General features: G+C 39.6%; 1 protein-coding gene across 2 annotated transcripts in view; it reads left to right on the top strand.

Annotated features, from left to right (window-relative positions):
- LOC121917293 (myomesin-1-like) overlaps nucleotides 1-21,116 on the top strand; it is a 105,389-nt gene that overhangs the window by 46,490 nt on the left and 37,783 nt on the right. For both annotated transcript variants that reach the window (XM_042443111.1, XM_042443110.1), the window contains exons 7-15: nucleotides 4,306-4,394; nucleotides 4,507-4,572; nucleotides 6,573-6,737; nucleotides 10,143-10,304; nucleotides 13,791-13,932; nucleotides 15,772-15,971; nucleotides 17,411-17,467; nucleotides 19,077-19,201; nucleotides 20,886-21,069. In XM_042443111.1, coding sequence (XP_042299045.1) covers nucleotides 4,306-4,394; nucleotides 4,507-4,572; nucleotides 6,573-6,737; nucleotides 10,143-10,304; nucleotides 13,791-13,932; nucleotides 15,772-15,971; nucleotides 17,411-17,467; nucleotides 19,077-19,201; nucleotides 20,886-21,069 — 1,190 coding nt within the window. The remainder of the gene's footprint in view (nucleotides 1-4,305; nucleotides 4,395-4,506; nucleotides 4,573-6,572; nucleotides 6,738-10,142; nucleotides 10,305-13,790; nucleotides 13,933-15,771; nucleotides 15,972-17,410; nucleotides 17,468-19,076; nucleotides 19,202-20,885; nucleotides 21,070-21,116) is intronic.

The raw sequence follows: 21,116 nt of genomic DNA, 5'->3' as shown, positions 1-21,116 counted from the left end.
AGTTAGTTAAATAGTCCTATACATATTTAAGGAAAAGTTTACTTTGTGACTACATTATTTTTGTTATTTTGTTTTGTTTCATAGGGTTATACCCTCTAAATGATAAAGCAAGTGGAGAAGAAAGTAATATTACATAGTTTAGACTTTAAAAATATTCTTTAAAATTAACATAGGCATTAGAAGAACAAGCTGCCCATCACCACTCATGTCACATAGGCAGGCCCTAGATGAAATGAAGAAGAATTGTGTTTTCCCAATAACAAAATGTTATGTGTAGGTTGTCATGAAGATGCAACTTCCTTACTCTGAGGAAAAATTCCCACTCATCATATATTAATAACTGAATGTTTGTACACATGCACACAAATGTGGCAGGTTTAGTTTTATATATTTATTGTTTTTATGTACAGCGCTGTGCAAATCTACAGCACTATATCAATAATAATAATAATAATAATAATAATAAAGTACCTTACAGATTCTGTGAATGAACTCAGAGTTTCTCCTAAGCCTCAAGTGAGATTTTAAAAAAATGTTTTTGTGTAGCATGAAGTAGCAGAACTGATACAAAGATTGCAGGTTGCCAATAAAACATGTAAACTTTGTCTTCAGATCTCCTTATTCTCAAACGTATTTTGGTGATGGGAATTATCTGACTTTTGCGTAACTGCTTGTTGAGACAAATTTTATTAGAGAGAGTAAATTAATATTAGGAAGCCCAATTTTTTCCAGGGTCATTTGATATAGAATTGTGATTTGGATGTGAATATTTAATAATTTAATTCTGTATATTTTAAACAAAATGAATGGTAAAATTGTTGCTTCCTCAGTTATCACCCTTTTCTTCACAGAATGGAGAAGGTTAAAGCAGCTGGGTTGTATTGTATTCTCCTGCATTGCCTGCAAAATAATCTAGGTCCCCTCGTATTGTGTTAAAATCCACTCCATGGCAGTTAGCAGTAAAAGGGACCTTGCACCAGTAGTGTTCTCCTACATGATGTTTAGTATTATGCCCGATTATATACCTAAATAGTGATGTTTTGCACAATTAGTTGGAGGTTACTTAAGAGAAGGTTACTATAGCTGTAAGAGATGTTCAGAACATTTTAACCACTTACATAATCTGTTTTTGGAACTTGAGACTGAGCACAGCACCTCCCTCTTCCAACCACTTCTCTGTTTCCTTATCCATCTTTAATGTAATCTTGTAATGGCATATTTAAAAATTGGCATAGCAGGAGAAGTGACAGGAGTACAGAAACCACAAATCAATATCAGTTGTAAGTGGTTCATGTTGATGGATTCTTGAACAATGCTTGCATGGTTAATGTGGTCGGAGACAGCCCAAGGAATAGAATTTCGTGTCTATCATTGTTCACAACAGCTTTCACTAACCTATTGTCTTCTAGATATCTTTTATATAAGAACTCTAAAGATATGAAAGTTTAGACCCAATACATCTGGAAGGTACCAAGTTGGTGAAAGTATGGTTTTCACCCAAAAAGGCTGATGAGTTTTATAAGTTTTACTAAATAATTGTTTTACTGTCTGGCTTCTAAACACCCTCTAAATTCTCAACAAAGTATATCCACATATAATGTAATATTGTGACATATTCATGGCTTACAACTGAGGAAGAAACTTACAGTCACTCAGTCCAACAATTTCTACAGCATCATTATTAGGAAGGAGGTCATTATGTAAGCAGTTATAATTGCTTTTTTCGTGTTTATCTTGTTTTCCTGGTAGGTCCTAATACAACTCAGAAGGTGGGATTTGAAAATACAATTTTTCCACTTCCATTAACTAGATCATAGAACTTTTGAGTACTTACTAGTCACTAACAGTGAGGCTAAACAGGCCTTTTAGGCTGACACTGCCCTTATGCCAGACATGATTTACACTCTGTATGTGTAATGAGTTCTTTCACCAAAGCCTTCCTCTGATACAGGGCTAGGCAACCTGCGGCCCGCGGGCCGGATGCAGCCCGGTGAGGCCTTGGGATCGGCCCCAGCCTGGTCTTGCCGCTGATTGCCGCCGGGGCCTTTAGGAGGCAATTGTCTATAGAAGCCTCAGAAACATGCATTTATCTAATTTTTTAAAAAAATATTTAATTATTTATTTTTTGGCTTCGGCCCCCCAGTTGTCTGAGGGACAGCAACCTGGCCCCCAGCTCAAAAAGGTTGCCTACCCCTGCTTACATTCAGTCTTTCAATAGAGTCTTGTATTCCTGGACTGACTCTGAAATTTATTGACTTTTAATTTTTTTTTAACTATGAAGACTACTTTCTGGAAAAACTATGGGGTCATGCAGATGGGGTGAAAGGAGAGACCAGAGGCTGCTCCTACCCCAATTGGCATGGGGCCGTGGAGACCACATGGTCCCAGTCTCAATTCAGACTGCCGCCACATTCCCAAATGCGATGACAGCAAAGAGCGGACCTTCTCTACTCCTTTTCTGGCCGGTTTTTCCTAAAAGTTGGCAGTTTTAGCCCATCTGCGTCGATAAACTGTGAATAAATAAGATTGAGTTTGTGCCTATCTATCTATCTATCTAGCTATCTATTTAGATCTATCATACTAACTGACAAAACATAGGCTATCATATTTTGAACATATAATTAGAAGAGAGGACTCATTAGAAAAAACAGTAATGCTGGGAAAGGTGGAGGGAAGTAGAAGGAGATGAAGGCAGCAGGCTAGATGGATGGATTCCATTAAGGAGGTGACAGATATGAATTTGCAGAAACTAAGCAGAGCAATAGAGGATAGGAAGTCTTAGAGATATCTTAACCACAGGGTTGCTATGGATCGAGATTGATTCGAAGACAGTTAACAACAACAACAAAGGGACTTTCCTTCGCCCTTTCTCTCTCCTTAGGACAAAAGAAATGTCAGGAGGTTCTCCCTGAATGATATGCAGTTTGGCACAGTTGAGGGCATTAGGATCTGATGACAGCTCTGCTATGCACAAGTGGAAATTATTTCTGCTCACACACAAATGGTTGACTTGGCATCCAAGCTGTTAATATGTCTCTTCTTGTATTGTTTCCATGCAGTGAAAGAAAATTATTGTTTATCATTGACTTTTTTCTCTCAGTAAAAAGCACTATACATTGTCTGAAGTGAAATTTAAAATAATTTGTGAATTACAAAGTGTCTTCTGTGGTCTCTGCTTAGTCTAATATGGTGCTGACTTCTCACCAAACAGAGCTCAGGAGATTTCAATTCCTAATATAATCAGTATATTATTGATAATTAAGACTGGGATATTAGTGGACATGACAAAAGACACAGTGAAAATATAATGCTAGCACAATGCAGCATACTGTCCTGTTTCTTCATTGGGAAAAGACAACCCTGCCCTATAAACCAAACCAAATTGTTCCATGAAGAAAAATATGTCCATACAGGAAACTGCTTTAGTGGAGAAATTTGTTCCAAAGATGAAGTTTTAAGAACGTGAGGTAAGGCTGAAAGAACTAAGACAAACCCTCTTAACAGCTGCTTTTCTCATTCCTCTTTCTGTTGAACCCTTCAATAATATTCCAGCACTCTCCCCTTTTACCAGCTCTAACGACTGTGCTGTATTCCTATGACGTGATTCCTGCTACCCTTCCATAGCTCTGAAAGATGTTAGCTTACATCTTGTGTCTACTAAATAAAATTTATCAATTCTTTCACATGTGCAAAATCTGAACTCAGCTGAATAAGTACAACTCTTTTCTGTATTTTTGTTGCGTGAGTGAGCAAGACAGAATGCAAAATGTGAGGTGTTTACTTGCATGTATTAGTGTAAGAATGCTGTTGAAATGTTGGAAGTGGGGGAGTGACAATCTGCTGAAATATCCTGTAAAAGTGAATAGGCATTTTAGTTACTAGTGAGTATCCAAGCATAAATTAAAAAATGTAAAAATACATTAATAAAAATATTTATATCCATGCTGTGGATATCCATGCTATTTAATTGGACAATTGAAAACTGTCATTTTAAAAATGATATTGCCTGTTCTAGACCACATCTATTCTAAAAACATTTATCATAAGTGTACTTATTCCTTTCACTCATAAGTTCTACAATAAGCAATCAACCTTCTGGCAGCCATTTTTAATACTAACACATGTCATTTATTTGAATTTATTTGAATACATGTCATGTATGTATTCTTTAAAACATGTTTAGCAACCTTGAGCAACAATTTGCTAGTAATTTTGTGGGAGAATATTTCTTTTAAATGTATAACACAGAAAAGCATCATTCTTTTTGTGACATTGATGTTATTCTTGCTCCTCAATTCTTTTCAGATGTGATTTTGAAGACACTGCTCAATATCGTGCTTCCGCTATGAATGTCAAGGGAGAGCTGTCAGCCTATGCATCTTTGGTGGTCAAGAGTATGTTTATCACAAATGCATTCTTCAAATTGTTTTGGTATTACATGCTAAAAATTACATGCTTAAGACCACAGGACCGTTTCCAAAGACTTCTTGCCCTTTTCTTCCCTAGGATACAAGAAAGGAGAATTTGATGAAAGTTTTTTTCATGCGGGAACTGTCACACTCCCTTTGAGCTGTAAGTTAATAATTGATCAGATTCTATATGAGTAAGCCCAAGAAAGTGATTTAGTAGCATCTGGTTTTAGAAGTTTTAATTATCTCTTTTCAGGAGCCTGAGCAGTGAGAGACAGGCAGCAGAAACAGGAAACTCTTCTGTAATTTTAATGGCTAAGTTCCAAAAGTGGACATCCACTGACAGAAACAGATTTGTCTGTGCATCCTTAGTACAGTATTTTCTCGAGCTGGCTGGGAAATACTTCAGAGCAAAGTTTTGGGTAGCAAAGAGGACATGGGAAGGAGAGAAAGAAAAATGTCTGTTGCAATGCTCTATGGGAGGGGGGGAAATGGTGAAGCTGCTTCCAGGCATTTTAAACAACATGTCTTAAAATACTATCTTATGATAAGCATTTCAAATGTATTTTGGTTGTTCTTGGAAAGGACGGCTCACTTTTGTCTCTTTGTAAATAATCTTCAGTCATGCAGCTTGTGGCCTTCCATTCTGATTCTGATTTTATTCTGATAGTAGACTTTTAGGTTAAGACTAGCTAGGCAAAGTATTTTTTCACTTTTCTAATTCATTCTAGCTTTTGGCATTCTCTGGCATCTGTGCTCTACAGGGAGATTAAATTTTCTGATAATAATAAAAATCCTATAAATTGGTGTGGGAGGAAGTTAAAACCTAGTCAAATTTTGAGCCATAATGCTCTACTCCTAGTGCAATGGACCTTCCAGTAGGGCAGTAAAACAAATGGCTAGTTTTGTTGGCAGAAAATCTGTTTGCACTACATAGTCTTTCTTTCTGGGCATAGCTATCACAAGATAGCTGAAGACAGAGAAAATCACATATTGTACGCAGTTTAAAAAGCAGGAAACATGCATCCCAAGTTAGGTTTCACCAAAAGAATTACAGTTTGAATTTGCAGATCAGAGAAAGGATAACCAAACTTCTTTTTAGAATTTAGCCACTGCATTTGGGCGTTTAACCAATCACTATAAAGTCACTTCAAGTTCTGTATTTTTTGTGCAAACTGGAGAGGGATTACTGATATAAAAGCCATTTAGGTGCAGAACATATTAGTGCTCACAAGGCTTTAGGCAGAAAGTAGGAAATTCACCTGACATATTCGTGGGACACTTGGACATGAGTGCTACTTAAAAGATCAGGTTAGAAAAGGGTTGAATATGATTTTAGGCTTCTGCTATTTGGTTGTGAACATTTCTCCTACAATGAATGTGCCTATCTGTGTATGCCTATGTTTCTGTTGTTGTTGTTGTGTTCCTTCACATCATTTCTGACATAAGGCAATCCTAAGATGACCCTATCATGGGGTTTTCTTGGCAAGATTTGTTCAGAGGAGGCTTGCCACTGCTTCCCCTGAGGCTGAGAACATATGACTTTCCCAAGGTCAACCAGTAGGTTCTATGGCCAATCTGGGAATCGAACCCTGGTCTCACGGTCATGGTCAAACATTCAAACCACTAGTGGTGTCCCCATGCCTAGTGTCACCTGGTGTGTGGGGGGCCTGCCGGGGGGATGATGGCGGCTGAAAAAGTGTGCTTGCTTTGCTCCCCTGCTGTGGCAGCCTCCTCCTGAGGAGAGAGCCGGTGCCATGGCAGAGCCTGGCGAGATGTGCTTGCCCTTCACCTTCACTGCAGCAGTGATTTCCTCCTGAGGAGAGAGCTGCCACCACAACAAAGCTGGGAAGGAGAATTCACCCCTTCTCATCCTGGGGGGCCCAACCAAGTGTCACCCCTCTTCTGAGGTATCACCTGGTGCAGGATGAACCCCCCACACTCCCTTAGTGATGCCACTGGGCTTTTAATCTGTTTTTTGTTATTATTGCTAGCCTCTTTGAGCACCTTATTTGTCAGAAATGTAGAATATAGATTTAATGAATAAGCGACTCTCATTGGTAGATGATCTTTTGATTGAAGAAAAACAATATCAGAAATACATTGGAAGGATGCAGCTTTGGTGAAGGTAAAAGGCATAAGCATGTTTTCTTTTTCTTACAGATGGTGTTACTCCACATGGCTATGCTTCCAGGTTTGAGATCCATTTTGTGGATACATTTGAAGTTTCCTTTGGAAGAGAAGGTGAAACAATGAGTCTGGGCTGTACAGTTATCATTCATCCTGACATTAAGCGTTTCCAGCCAGAAATCCAGTGGTACAAGAATGGTGAGTATGTGTGGCAAGACCAACTTTTTACTTAGAGCATTCATGTATGCATAGCCCGTTTCTGCGCTTATGCATTGTAGAGAAACATTGTGAAAAAGCCTGTGAAGGGAGATGAAATGAGGTATGGCTGACTCCTACCCAAATACTGCCCTTTGTATTCTCAAACTTCATTGCCCAAACCCACTCTGACTCCACAGTCATCACCATCCACTGTGCAGGTACAAGATCTTTGCTCTCACTGAACACATGCCACAAGTTGATGCATGGAGACTGTATACAATAAATGACTGCATGCCTCTGCCAAAAATACTCCATATACTCTCATTGTTAATAATAATAATAATAATAATAATAATAATAATAATTTATGCGGTCACAGATCCATCAAAACTAATAAAATATATAATAACAGTTAAAAATTAAAAATTACAGAATATACTTTAAAAGCCAAATTAATTTTGTGAAACGGGGGAAAGAATTTACTTGCGTGTTCTTTGTGCAGAAAAAAAAACTTAGCCACTATCTCTGTAATGGACTAGTTTGTATTCTGTAGGACTGTGATAGTGAACCTATGGCACGCGTGCCAGAGATGGCATGGAAAGCCATTTTCCCGGGCATGCAGAGGGCAGGGAGGAGGAGGAAGAGGCATGCGCCTGTTCCTCCTGCTTCTTGGCCATCCCAAGCCTTCAGCTGCATCTCTGGAGGCAGCTGAATCCCAGGGCTGGTGTGGGAGAAGGAGGAGGAAGAGGCATTCGCCTGTTCCTCCACTTTCCAGACCCTCCCTGGGCTTCAGCTGCCTCACTAGAGGCAAGTGAATGCTGGGAATGGCACAGGGGGAGGAGGAGAAAGAGGTGCATGCCTATTCCTCCTACTCCCATGCCCTCCCCGGCCTTCAGCTGCCTCTCTGGAGGCAGCTGAAGGCTGGAGATAGCACAGGGGAAGGAGAAGGAAGAGGCACATAACACCCAGTACCAGAAGGCCTTTTGGTTTGGACATTTGGTCCCTAAAAGATTCATCATCACTACTGTAGGAGATGTTTCAAGTGCCAGTCCAAGCTCCTGTTAACTGACATCTACATATGAAAGAAGAATAGGATATAAAGTTTATATGTACAGCTGTCACTTGGGGCTTGTCTACATTGGTCCAAAATCCTGGACTTGCCCCCACTGGTGTCCTGGGACATGCTGTCGCCCCTTGTGGGAGGCAGAGCTACTGAGCAAGACAGGGGCAGGGCTTCCAACCTGGAAGGGACGGGCCTCTACGAGTAGGTACACCCTGCCCCTCCTTGTCGCTGCTCAATTTTCCACAGGAGAACTGGGCTGCAGAAGGAGCCAGACCGGCTGTGTGCACCACCCTGCCCCTCCTTGCTGCAGCCTGGTTCTCCCCTGAGGAAAACTGAGCCGTGGAAAGGAGGGGCATTGAAAGGAGGGGCATTCAACCCGACTCCTAGCTGTGGTGCCCCTCGCACTCCCACTTGCTGCTGCTCAGTTTTCCTCAGGGGAGAACTGGGCCATGGCAAGGAGGGGTGAGGTGCATGTACTCAGCCCAGCTCCTTGCTGTGGCCTGATTCTCCCAAGGCAAACTGAGCTGTGACAAGGAGGCGGGCCTAGTGCGCACACACACCCTACTCGTTGTGGCAAGGAGGCGTGGGGGCATGTATGCTTGGCCCAGCTCCTTGCTGCAGCCTGGTTTTCTCAAGGAAAACTGAGCTGTGCCAAGGAGAGGCAATGCAGGGGGCCCTGACCAGGTGTCAGCCCCCTTTGGGGTATCACCCGGCGCAGTTGGCAGCCCCCACATCCCTCCAGTAATGCTATTATCGCCCCCTATCTACTATGATCTGTTTACATGACACAAGACCAGTTCTGTAGTGAGTCTTCTTCTTTGGTGTGGTAATCTGAATTAAAATAAGTTCTTTTTTATTCTGGAGTTCTCTGTAAAATGTTTTCTTGGCTGTTGCTATGATAGGACTTGATTTGGGTGGAGCCCTTCCATGTGATCGACCCCCCCTTCTTGATAGCATGGCTGGATGCCTCCTAGGGTTCTGCTGGGTGGGGTGCTTGGTTAGGGTGGCAATGGCAGCAGAGGACTAATCGGAGGAGGCAATAACAACATGGTCCAATTTACATGCAGGCTGTGGAACTGTGCAGACATGTGTGTTAGATCACTTCATTAACAATCGGCGTAGCTCTAATGTGTTGGATCTGGAGCAAATACTCCAGCCTGTGCGTAGAATATTTGTGCTGGTGCAGTCAAGCCTTTGATCAAGGAAATCTAATTGATTAATTGTGATTCACTGGTGTAGCAGTTTGTGTGTTGGACTATGACTCTGGAGAACAGGGTTCAATTCCCAGCTCAGCCATGAAAACCCACTGCATTATCTTGGGCAAGTTACACTCTCTTACCCTCAGAGGGAGGCAAAGGCAAATCTCCTCTGAACAAATCTTGCTGAGAAAACCCTGTGATAGATTCACCTTAAGGTCAGCATAAGTCGGAAGCAACTTGAAGGTACATGGTAACAACATCAAAGTCAAGCCCTTGATCAAGGAAACCTAACTGATTAATTGTGACTAATTATATGAGGCATATTTAATTAGCTATAAATCCCTAAGTCTATATATAATCGTACATGAATACAAAACTAGTTTTTGAGAAAGGTGCATTGTTTCTTTGTTTTCAGATGATGTATGCATGAACTACAGAAAGCAAAAGAGACATTTCCTCTCATGTATGAAAGAAGGGAGAAAGCCTCCTGTTACATGCTAATGGTTATCCAAATGAATTAACAAATTTATACTAATGCCATTCCCAGCTGAATCAGTCCAACATGACATCCTTGTTCATATTTATGTACAGTACTGGAGTGTTGTTTTTTAAGTAGCATGTTGCCACTGGTTCTTACTTTTTAAAAAGCACCACTGTTTGCTTTAAAAAAGGATTACAGGAGTCAGTGTGATGTAATGGTTTGAGTGTAGGATTAGAAGTCTGGGAAACCAGAATTTTCATATCTGCTCAGCCATGGAAGCCCACTGGGTGATCATGAGCATGTAACACTCACTCAGTTTTAGAGAAATGCAATGGCAAATCTTCTCTGAACAAATCTTTCCAAGAACACCCTATGACAAGGTTGCCATAAGTTAGAATTGACTTCAAGGCACATACCAATAACAGCACATTAATAGCAACTTGCTTTTTATTTATATTATTATTGTTGTTGCTATATTTTATTGTATACTTAGAAATAAAATGGACAAAAATGCCCCCCCCCAAAAACCCCATCATTATAGAAGTACATAGTAAAGATTATTCATTACCTGGAAGGGCATTACTGGTCATTAGGAGCCTTTAAATTTCAACAGTTACACATGCATAAAAGATTCTGTTTTGCTTCATCTCTTTCACTTGCAGGAGTTTTGATTACTCCATCAAAATGGGTCCAGATGCATTGGAGTGGAGAAAGAGCTACACTGACTCTGACTCATTCTAACAAAGAGGATGAAGGTCTTTACACCCTTCGTGTGGTGATGGGAGACTACTATGAACAGTATAGTGCTTATGTTTTTGTTCGAGGTAAGATTTAGTGGTAGTGGTGATGGTGGTTAAAACTTTCAGTAACATATATATGCACACATCTGAATGCATTAGCCTGAACACCCATACACAATATAAGCAATATGTTTTAATGTTTTGTTGAAAATAAGTTTTATTTTGCTAGACTGTGAAGATTATCACATGAGGGGAAAAGTGGGGAGTAAAAGGGAGAGACCGTGAAAGTAGTGTGATTGTGCCCAACCTTTTCAGATGATGTTGTCCTCATCCGGGACTGCTCTTGTGAAGAACCTGTCATGCTCTAGCAACAATTCAGTCACAGGGAACTACCGTGAATTAGTTTCCAACAGCCAGATTGAAGTGCGATTGAGCAGGTGCGAAAAGCAATCACACTTCAACTGCGATGTTGTGGGGGCATCCGGGGACATTTACCTACACTACAGATGCAGTGGATGATGGGACTCTTCCCAGCAGCCAGTTGCAAACAGCCCCTGCAACTATACTTGGTCCTGGTCGCATTGGCAAGATTTCTTCAACTGGAGGGGAAAAAACAAGCTACTGAGGACTTTAAACAATATGCTCTCAAAAGGGTCCTTTTTGTTGTTTTGTTTTGTTGTTTTGTTTGTTTGTTTTTTGGCAGATCAGCACTTTTCCAGACTTCCGCTCTATGTTGTTCCTCACCTTGTCATTTTCTTTCTGCCTGGGAGACACACACACACACATACACACAGAGGGACACACAACCTGGCACCTTCTCTCTACCCCTCAGATTCCCTTAAATGAAGACTGGGAAATTGTGACACTGCTCCTGTAAAGACCTATGGGGCGAGGAGGAGGAGGAGGAGGAGGAGGAGATCCTCTCCACCCCCAAATATCATGCTGCACTTATTTGATCTCATTTTTTTCTGTCATTTTATTCTGTGCTTGATGGAAACATTAATGTCAGGCATGCGCTGTCATGCCAAAACACCACATGCACAAGACGATCACCCACATTGTACAAGCGATTCATTCATACATTTTCATTCTTGCGAAATTGTGTGACAGTGTGAAAATAACTAGCAGTATAGCACTTCTGTTGCACTTCCCTCCAAAAGCACAATTGTGGCTGAATTGGCCTTGGTGTGATAATCTCCTATGAGTAAGAGTCTTATTGCATGAGAAAAGAAAGCTGAAACAGAGTGGGAGAGTAGTGGCTTTCTCCATGCCTCTCTGCATGCCATTGTAACACGTCCGTTATCTTCCTGAAGGAGATAAATGTAAAAGTGTGCCTTTTGTCATGCTGGAAAAATCTGTTCAACAAAAGGCATGCTTTTACAACCATCTTCCTTGGGAAGAAAATGGAAATGTTAAGACAGCATGCAGAGAGACACAGAGAAAGCCATGGCTTTTCCACCCCATTTTGGCTTTCTTTTCTCATGTGATAAGGCACTTAGTGGTAGTGGAAATACTAAGCATGAAAGTACACTGTAGGAAAAGGAATTGGGTAAGATAAAGGAGAATAATTTCTTATACTTCTCATAAGAATCTTCAATATATAGGATAGGAAATTAGTGAAAAGGCTGTAAAAAGATGACATAAAATATTGTAGTCAGTACTAATCTTCCTCGTGCCTTAAAATTATCGTATTCTCCTTCTAAAAAAATTATGCAGATTTGTGGGAGAAACTGTCTACTCACTAGTCAAGAAAAGCTTTATTGCTGTTTTTTTAAGTATACAGACACTCAGTGGAATAAAAAGACAGGAGAAAGTCTACAGCTAACACCTAGTATAGAGGTTTAGTCATGCAGTCCTATACATGACTACTTGAAAGAAAAGATCCATTGAATTCAGTAAAATTTATTCAGGTAAGTGTGCAAAGGACTGCATTCTAATTTGTTTTGTTTACAATTAAGAGGTACAAAGGTTAAGCATTTTGAAAACTGAGAACACTGATGCTTTCTAACGTGAAGGGGAAAGGTTTTATAAAGCTCTAATAGAATTCTCATGGGTTATTTGAGCAATTTTTGCTGATTTAGTTGCACCTGTTTTTGTGATACCACAAATAACCACCCCCTGGGATTTTTTTCAATAATTTGTGATCATGCCCACTGTGGTCTTGGTCCACAAGCGGACTGTTATCTGCATTTCCCTACATTCTGCTGAACAGGGCAAAGTGGCGCCATTCTGGGCTTAGTCAGAGAGCCAAGAATTTGGGTTGGCATTACTCTCTTCAGCTGCCTTCAGCAGCTGGGACTGATTTTAGAGTCACTTCATGAACCAGTGAAATGTGATGATACCAACACTTGTTCAAGAGACATTCAAGCACTTGTTGAGGATACTTTCTCTCCAAGAGAAATTACATTCATTGTTGAAAATTCTAAAAACAAAACAATTAAAGGAAATGAAAGCAAATATTAGTTATCCCACCCAACACCATCCTGTGCATGCTTACTTTGACATTAGTCTCACTGTATATATAGCATTTGCACCTATAAATTTAAATTAGAATTTCAAACAAATAGTGCATTTTGCCTCCAGGAGATGATAATTCTGTATGGATTCTGGTATATTTGATCTTACTGTGGTTATTGCATGTTACAAGGCACAGGTCTCATCCATATGTTTGTGTCATAATATTAATATTGGGAGAAGGGAATGTTTCAAGGAGAATATTAGTCGGCAGAAAGGACCTTTATCTTTCTTTGCAATTTTACCATTTTCTATCATGGAAATATTATAGTAGGAACAGTTGAAATTGTTTAATTATTTTCATTTTTTTAAAAAGCTATCTACACATGCACAATTATTTTAAAAAGCATGATATATATACAGTCCTGACCAGCCATTTCTCCTAATGTATGGATTTCTGTACATGATTTTCTCTGCTGTATGACTTCTCATATCCATTTTTGAATACATTGTAAAATATAGGTAAAAGTAAAAATTGCAAGGTAATTTTTTCAGGTCTCCACTTTCATTCTGAAAGTGCAAATGAAGTTGTTTGTAATGTAATGCAAACTAAACAAATTTCTCCCTAATCCCTAGATTTACAAAACTATTAGAAAGAAAAAATTTCCTCCCCTGCCATATTCCATTTCACAGCATTTGACCCACCAGCCACTCTGGATTAGGGAGACAATACCATGAGAGACAGTGTAATACAGTGATTAGAGTGCTAAAGCAGGACTGAGAAAATCCAGGTTCAAATCCCCACCTGGTCATAAAGCTTATTGTGCAATTTTGGACACACCATTATTAGTAAGACTAATCTATCTTGCATGTTTACAGTACAGTAATGATTAAATTAGTATGTGATGCTGCTTTTCTCTATAAGCCTTAATGAGGCTATGCTTTTAGTGCTTCTACCATTCAGTCAATATTCTTTATTTTTAAAACTATTGATTATTTAAAATTATACCAACAGTGCTTCCAATTTTGATGCTCGCAGAGACATATTTTGCCATATTTAAAACTAGTCATTACTGGTTGCTCAGCTTTGTAAAACATGTTTCTCCCTCCATATAGATGCTGATGCAGATATGCCAGGAGCCCCTGGTTCTCCACTGGATGTGAAATGCCTGGATGCTAACAAGGATTATGTCATCATCTCTTGGAAACAGCCAGCTATTGATGGTGGAAGTCCCATCTTGGGATACTTCATTGATAAGTCAGTATTTACACCATGCTGCAATTACAACTAATCTCCATGACAATGTGACCTTAAACATCTCTTATTCTGGAAAAATATCTATCTTCTTTCCTGATGTCTTGTCAAGTGGTGGGCAGACTGCAGGTCTGTGAAATCTATTCTTAAAACAACACAGAAATCTACAAACCAGAACTGGGTGGAAAAGCAATGGAATTCTGGGATGAGGGATTTGTTTTGTGTTGTTGTTGTTTGATGTTGTGTACCTTAAAGTGGTTTCTGACCCTAAGGCCACCCTATCATGGGTTTTTAATAATAATAATAATAATAATAATAATAATAATAATAATAGTGATGATGATGATGATGATGATAATATTACTGTGTTTAACAATGGGGTGTCTAAAATCGTTCCTTATGTACTGCAATGTACAAATTGATTTAATCCTGTAGGTCCAAATATGAGTGTATCTGCACTAAAGAGTTATAGAACCTTGATACCAGTTTATGTATCATGGCTCCATCCTACAGAATCCTGAGATTTGTAGTGTGATGAGTTGCTTAGAACTCTTCGCTTGAGAGCTGTACTCTTTTAAAGCAGTCCATTAGCAGAGAATTCCATGTACCTTAGCTTACCAAACTGCAAATGCCAGGATGAAGTCATGACAGAGTGGTATCAAAGTGATAAACCATGCACTCTATACACACTCTTAATTAACTTATGAAATTCACTGTCATGTGATCTGGTGATAGATTGAAAAAAAGATAAGAAGGAGGAGATGTCCATCAGTAATTATCAGCTCTGGTAAAGGCGGTATCAAACTGCAATAACTGAATAATGGAGATACATTCCTACATTCTGCCTACCCTTGGTCAAGTTAACTTATGGTCAGAAGTGAGTTTTTGCAAATACTGCTGTGGCACGCTCATAAAAATGTCAAGAAACTACTGTATGCTTAATAATAACATGTTTGATACTTTTTCCTCTGTGTGCTCATTCTTTGTGTAAATATCGAAGCAAAGCACTACGCTCAAGTAGGGCTCTCTTTGCATAATTGCCCTTTCTCACATTCTTGGCTCTATGTGTAGAAACCAGGCCTGTGCTACTGAAATAATCTTCTTCTTTTCTCCATGCTTAAAATGTAGTTGTGGAGAAGAAAGTATGAAAATTGCAATGTCACAATATTTATAAACTTGAATGCACAAAATTTTATTTAGGTAATCTGAGGGAACTGGCTGATTTTAAAAATGAGAAAGACCCAGTTCCTGTTCTTTCCAATTTTATATTGGAAATGGACACAGATTTTGTTTATCCCAGAATATTTTCAGATAGCTCCCAGTACAATCAGAAAATTTTTATGCCATCTCCCCCATGTCAGTTTGTTTTAACTCAATATATTTCAGAGGGAGGAACTGCTAAAACCACCTCTCAGTATTCTTTGCCTTAAAAAAATCCTGTGAAATTCATGGGGTCACCACAAGTTGACAGGCACCTTGGAGGCCCGTACACACACACAAAATCAGAAAGCACAATAACAAAATTTAGGACTTTTCCACCAGTCTGGATGTGCCCAGTGAGAGCCACTTCAAACATGAATGCTCAGAAGCCTAATTTGCAGAAGAAAGGGACAGAGGGGCTTGACAGACCAGCATTATACTCCGGCATAAGGATGGTGTCAAGGTGTGGTGTATGCACGCTGCCCACCCCAACTCTGCCAGCGTATCTCTGGATATGAGTTGTGTCAAAGAGGTGTGCTACAGTCAACACTGCATGAGAATGTAGCTGGAGATATTTGGGTGTATATTCAGAATTTACCTGAGTTAGTAAAAAGGTTTTTCTTTTCCTCTCCTCATCCTCAGATGTGAAGTTGGCACTACTCGCTGGTCCCAGTGCAATGAAACTCCAGTGAAGTTTGCACGCTTTCCTGTCACAGGCTTAATAGAAGGACGCTCCTATGTATTCCGAGTCCGAGCTGTGAACAATGCTGGAATAAGCATACCATCTCGTGTTTCAGAGCCTGTGGCAGCACTAGATCCTGCTGATAGGGCTAGGCTTAGAAGTAAGCACCTTTATAATAGATTTCCTCAAGATGTTTTAATCTTTAATTTTGGAAAGATAAGCAAGGTGAAAGTGCAAGAACTTTCCAGTAGAGGGAGTAGCCATAAAGCAAACCCTTCATCATTCAAAGTTGGATTTGTTAACAATGATAACAAAAAAACTCTTGTTATGTTTCTCATTATTCACCGCTGCTTGGATATCTTCACTTGAAATATCCAGCATAGGAACCAGAACTGGAATAGTCTCCATGATGAAGCTTAAACAAATCATTTCATGCTGAGAAGGAACACATTTTCAATAAGATGTTTATGTTGTGATATACTTAGAATAATGTTTTAGCCATCCCCATTGATTATCTTGTCTCAAACCACTCCTGACAGATAGGCTGTCAATATCTTAGCATCATACTCAAAAGAATCTTTCTAACTGTGATAATGGAATTTGTCTGAATAATTAATGTGTCTCTTAAGGATCTATATCATGCTGGAGCTCTAACCTAAAATTAGATTAGAAATTATCTCTGTCTTTTTGGCCTGGTTAGGATTGATATAGTGCTAGAGAATTCTCTGTGAATTTTCATATGTTCAAAGACTTTTACAAGATCCCAAGGGAATCGTTTTCTCTATTGTTTTTGGCCTCTCCCCCCTTCAAAAAAAAATCTAGTTGTGATACACAAGGTTCACTGTTCATTTTTATGGGAATAAGATTGCCAGGTCAGGATAGTGTTATGCCCTGAGATTTCAGCACCAAAACATCAGACCAGAGACCACCCATTGTGATGTCACAGGAAACAGGTCCTGGTAATGTTATAGGGTCAATACATGGTGATCTTATAAAGCACAATGTCTAAAGCATCAGTCACAGTTACATAAAATATGTTACTCCAAGAAAAAATACCAAGTCTAATACATAAGGAAAATATATATATTTACAGACTTCTCAGGGCAGTGCCTGAAGGAAGTAGGTCCTTAGATCACAGAACCAGTTGAAATGTATATTGAAAAAGTATATGCTCACATGTGGAACCTTAAAACTTGAATTCAGTTTTGTAAATACTATAAACGTAATTCTAATGGACAATAGAGTTTGCTGACAGCCATCAGATGTAGTAATCCACTTGCACAGTCGACCCTTAGTATCCACGGGTATTCTGTCTCAGACTCCCCCTGTCAATACAAAAAAACATAGGAACTCAAGTCCTATGGTTTTCAATGACACCACATGCAGCCTTTAGAGATAAATATCTGCTATCTGCGAATGTTTACATTTGCAGATGGCAAGTCTGTGGTTGGGGCGGGAAGGCAGTACAATTCAGCACATTCTGTTTTATTTATTGAAATACTGCTTCCATAGTCCTTTGTTAATATAGAATGTTTCAGATATAATTGCATTGCTTTGTTAGATAAGCCCTAGTCTGGTTGAACTCTGCTTCTGTTTCAGGTCACCCTTCTGCCCCCTGGACTGGACAGATTATTGTCACTGAGGAGGAGCCTACAGGTAAATTCCATGTTTTTATGAAAGCAGCTTGGTCTGCATTCTTTGTTACATTTGTTTGTTTTTAGACTTTGTTTGTGTTGCTGGTTTCAAATATTTTTTGGGGTGGCTTCCCTCATGAATATTTATTAGTTTTGTGTGATGACTGATTATTCTGTAGCTGTTTAAACTAATTATGAATATTGAATTTATACTAATGATGACTATTGAATTTTGACGATTGAATACTGAGTTTTGTAGCAGATTGTATGCCTCTATGTTAACAGACACCATTTGTGGAAATCATTTAGGGCTGGAATGATTTGATTAATTTTTTAAAAACTGTACATAAAGCAAGTGAAGGACGAAACAGACTGCCTCAAAGAGGCGGCTTGAAGACACCCCTGAGAAAGCTAGATTAGGGCCATGGCAACCGCACACTGCAGCCCCAATCTGCCCTTTTGCTGGCCCAAAAATAAATGGTAAATAGCTGCTCCTTTCTGCGCTGGCAAAAAGTCTGCTTTTTCACCTCACAACAGATGGAAGCCAGCTTTCAGGTGCTCCGGTAGCATGTGGCATGTAAATGCCATGCCACCAGAGTGCCCAGAAGCTGGCTCACATGTGGGCAGCCAGGCATTGTGAATCTGGGTTCCAGGTGGCTTCAGAGCATGCAGCGTCAAAATGCCATTCTCTGAAGCCACCCAGATGGTGACACAAAGGGGCGGTCTGTTTCGCCCCTTAAGTTCCCTAAACCTGTCTGGAGTATAATAAGGTGCTGACAGAACATCTTCCACCAGCACAGCCAGAAGGAGAGTGCTGCTCCTCTCCTGTGTAGCATCCAAAGAGTCTTTTTTTTTTCAACAGGAAGAGATCCAGTTGTTGACTTCTATATCACTTCCAGCAGAAAAATAATCCTTTCCTGGGCCTAAAACAGACCACAGGGGACTAAAAGTTTAGTGAAAATGCACACTACACACTTTAGGGAGTGTTTGCAGGCATTTTGAGGGGATATTCCCCACCCCACATTTTGCAGGGGTAATAATGGGCAGCCTTCCAGGGACCCTTATGAGATGGCCCCCTAATCCCTGACAGTTGACCACCCCAAATTAGATGTGTATTCTGGGATAAAAAAAACTAATAATGAGGAAGTCCATATTTATGTAGTTCAGTGATCTTGCATTATCCTTTTCCCCAAACCATTGTAATTGGAGAGTGCTGGTGAGATTTTTCCCTGGGCTGGAAGTTGGAGTTCGTTAGTGAGCAACCTTCCTCCTCTCCCCCATCAACATACCATGCATTATGTGGTGCTGTTGGAGCCGCACTGTCTGGATTTGTTGAAATTGTCATTTTCACCGGTTGGTCCAAATGCCTCTGAATCTGTACCAAACTATTCCAGATATGAATTGAACTAAGCCAATCAAATTCAGATCTGATGTGAACTGGTTCAAAATTCAAGTTTTGTCTGATTACAGAGCCCTAAATTTTATCTGCCAACCTCAGGTTGCTTGGCATCACAGAAACAAGCCTTACTAATAGTTAAAAGGCTTACCTACTGCATGTCTCTATTGTAGCTTTGGCTTAGTAATGTCAAATATTATAAATACCTTTTTTCCTTCACTCTTATTTTATACAGAAGGCATTGTTCCTGGATCACCTTTGGACCTTCATGTTACAGAAGCCACAAAGAACTATATTGTACTTAGCTGGAAACCTCCATATGAACGGGGTCATGAGGGTGTCATGTACTTTGTTGAGAAGGTAAAACCAAATTTACCTTACATTAATTTCCCCTTAGGTCCTTTTTTCTTCTCAGAATAAGAGCTTCAGCCTGCTGTATTTCTTATTTTGAACTATGTTTATTCCACAGCAAGTACAAAAATCATCAGATAATGTTCACTGCAATGAAGAATGAAGATTGCAGTGAACAGACAAGAAAGAACTGAATGGGTAGCAAGGACCTCCAAAGTAACCTCTCCCCCTGCACACACAATATTTTCATTTACTTACATTTACTTTTGTCATGAGCTGTTTATTTTGTGCAATACAGAGGATTCAGCTATAATTACAGTCTATAAAAATAAGAATTGTCAACAAATGAATAAGCTAATTGATTCTATTCTGGGAGACATCACATTAATTCTTCCAATTTGTAATTATTTTCTCCAATATATGTTACCTAATATTAAAGTATTAACTGTCTTGAGACAGGACTCAAGACAATTTGGAGGGAAAGGCAGAAAAAGTGATTGATTTTAGTAATTTTAGTAGTGTTAGACCCTGAGAGCTCTGTCAGTTGGCAGAAGATGCCTTCTCCACCTGGTTTTCCCAACTGCACTCTTTGGCTGCATCCACACTGAGAAATAATCCAGTTTGACACCACTTCAAGTATGCCATGGCTCAATGCTATGGAATTGTGGGAACTGTCATTTCTTATGGCACCAGAACACTCTGATAGAGAAGGCTAAATATCTCATAAAACTACAATTTCCAGAATCCCACAGCATTGAGCCAAGACAAAGTGACATCAGACTAGATTAATTTTGCAATGTGGCTGTAGTCTCCGTTTCCCCCAAAAGTTGCACCTGACAATGAGGGGACCTTCTTTGCTCTGCTCTCAGGTGATGCTTGTTATTGATTTGGTCTGAGTTCTCCCTTACCTATCAGCTTCCTCCATTCTACCAATCCCATTTGGGAGGAAACACAAATCACAAGGACTGATTTTGGGGGGAATACATGGAAGAAGTAGAAGAAGAAGCTGACAGGAAAGTACCTTTACAGAAACTCCTTTCTACCTGCAAATGTCAGATTCCAACCCTCTTTCCTTCTTCTTCATATTTATAAAATTTGACAAGATTTGATTAATGTCTACTTGCCTGCTTACTATCTTTTTAACTAACTCCATTATTCTGTAGCTTGTATAAATCTGTACAATAATGTTGATCATTCTTGTTGTTGGTAACAACATATTATTCAGCAATTTAATTAAGGTAATAGTAGTAGTTCACAACTCTAGGGTGACAATTATATCTTTTTTCATTTCGATACTTTGCCTTCCCCACAACTTTCTTTTCTTACAATCCCAAGAGACAAGGAGAGGCAATGCTGTGGTTGCACAATTCCATTACCTACTTTCAGACATGTGTAAACAAATTAGACTTACTTTATTTTCGCAAAATAAGATATAGCTAAGAGAATACTAGAAACAAGAAGAGCGTTAATCACCCAAAATATGGACATTTTTGCTGCATTTGGCTAAAAGCAAGTTTGGCTCTCTTCAGACAGAACCTTCAGACACCATCACAAAATGGTACTCCTTTTTAGTTTAGTCATGAACCATCATGAAGCACTGTGACAGAATGATTTGCTTGCTTTTTGCTGGACAGCTGCACAGTTCCTTGCTGTGAGAGTTCTCTTTTGTCCAGTTTTAACATTTTGATTTTAGTGTGTTGCAGGAACTGAAAACTGGCAAAGAGTGAACACTGAGATCCCTGTAAAGTCCCCTCGCTTTGCACTTTTTGACTTAGCTGAAGGGAAGTCCTACCAGTTCCGTGTCCGCTGTTGTAATTCAGCTGGAATTGGTGAGCCTTCAGAAGCCACTGAAGCCACTGTGGTTGGTGACAAACTTGGTAAGTGTATAGTTGCAGATCGGTATTTTCATTGGTAAATGCAAAAG

The sequence above is a fragment of the Sceloporus undulatus genome, unplaced genomic scaffold, assembly GCF_019175285.1.
Source record: "Sceloporus undulatus isolate JIND9_A2432 ecotype Alabama unplaced genomic scaffold, SceUnd_v1.1 scaffold_14, whole genome shotgun sequence".
Classification (NCBI taxonomy): Eukaryota; Metazoa; Chordata; class Lepidosauria; order Squamata; family Phrynosomatidae; genus Sceloporus; species Sceloporus undulatus.
Note: the sequence above shows the minus strand (reverse complement) of the source record. Positions and strands in the feature narration are given on the sequence as shown.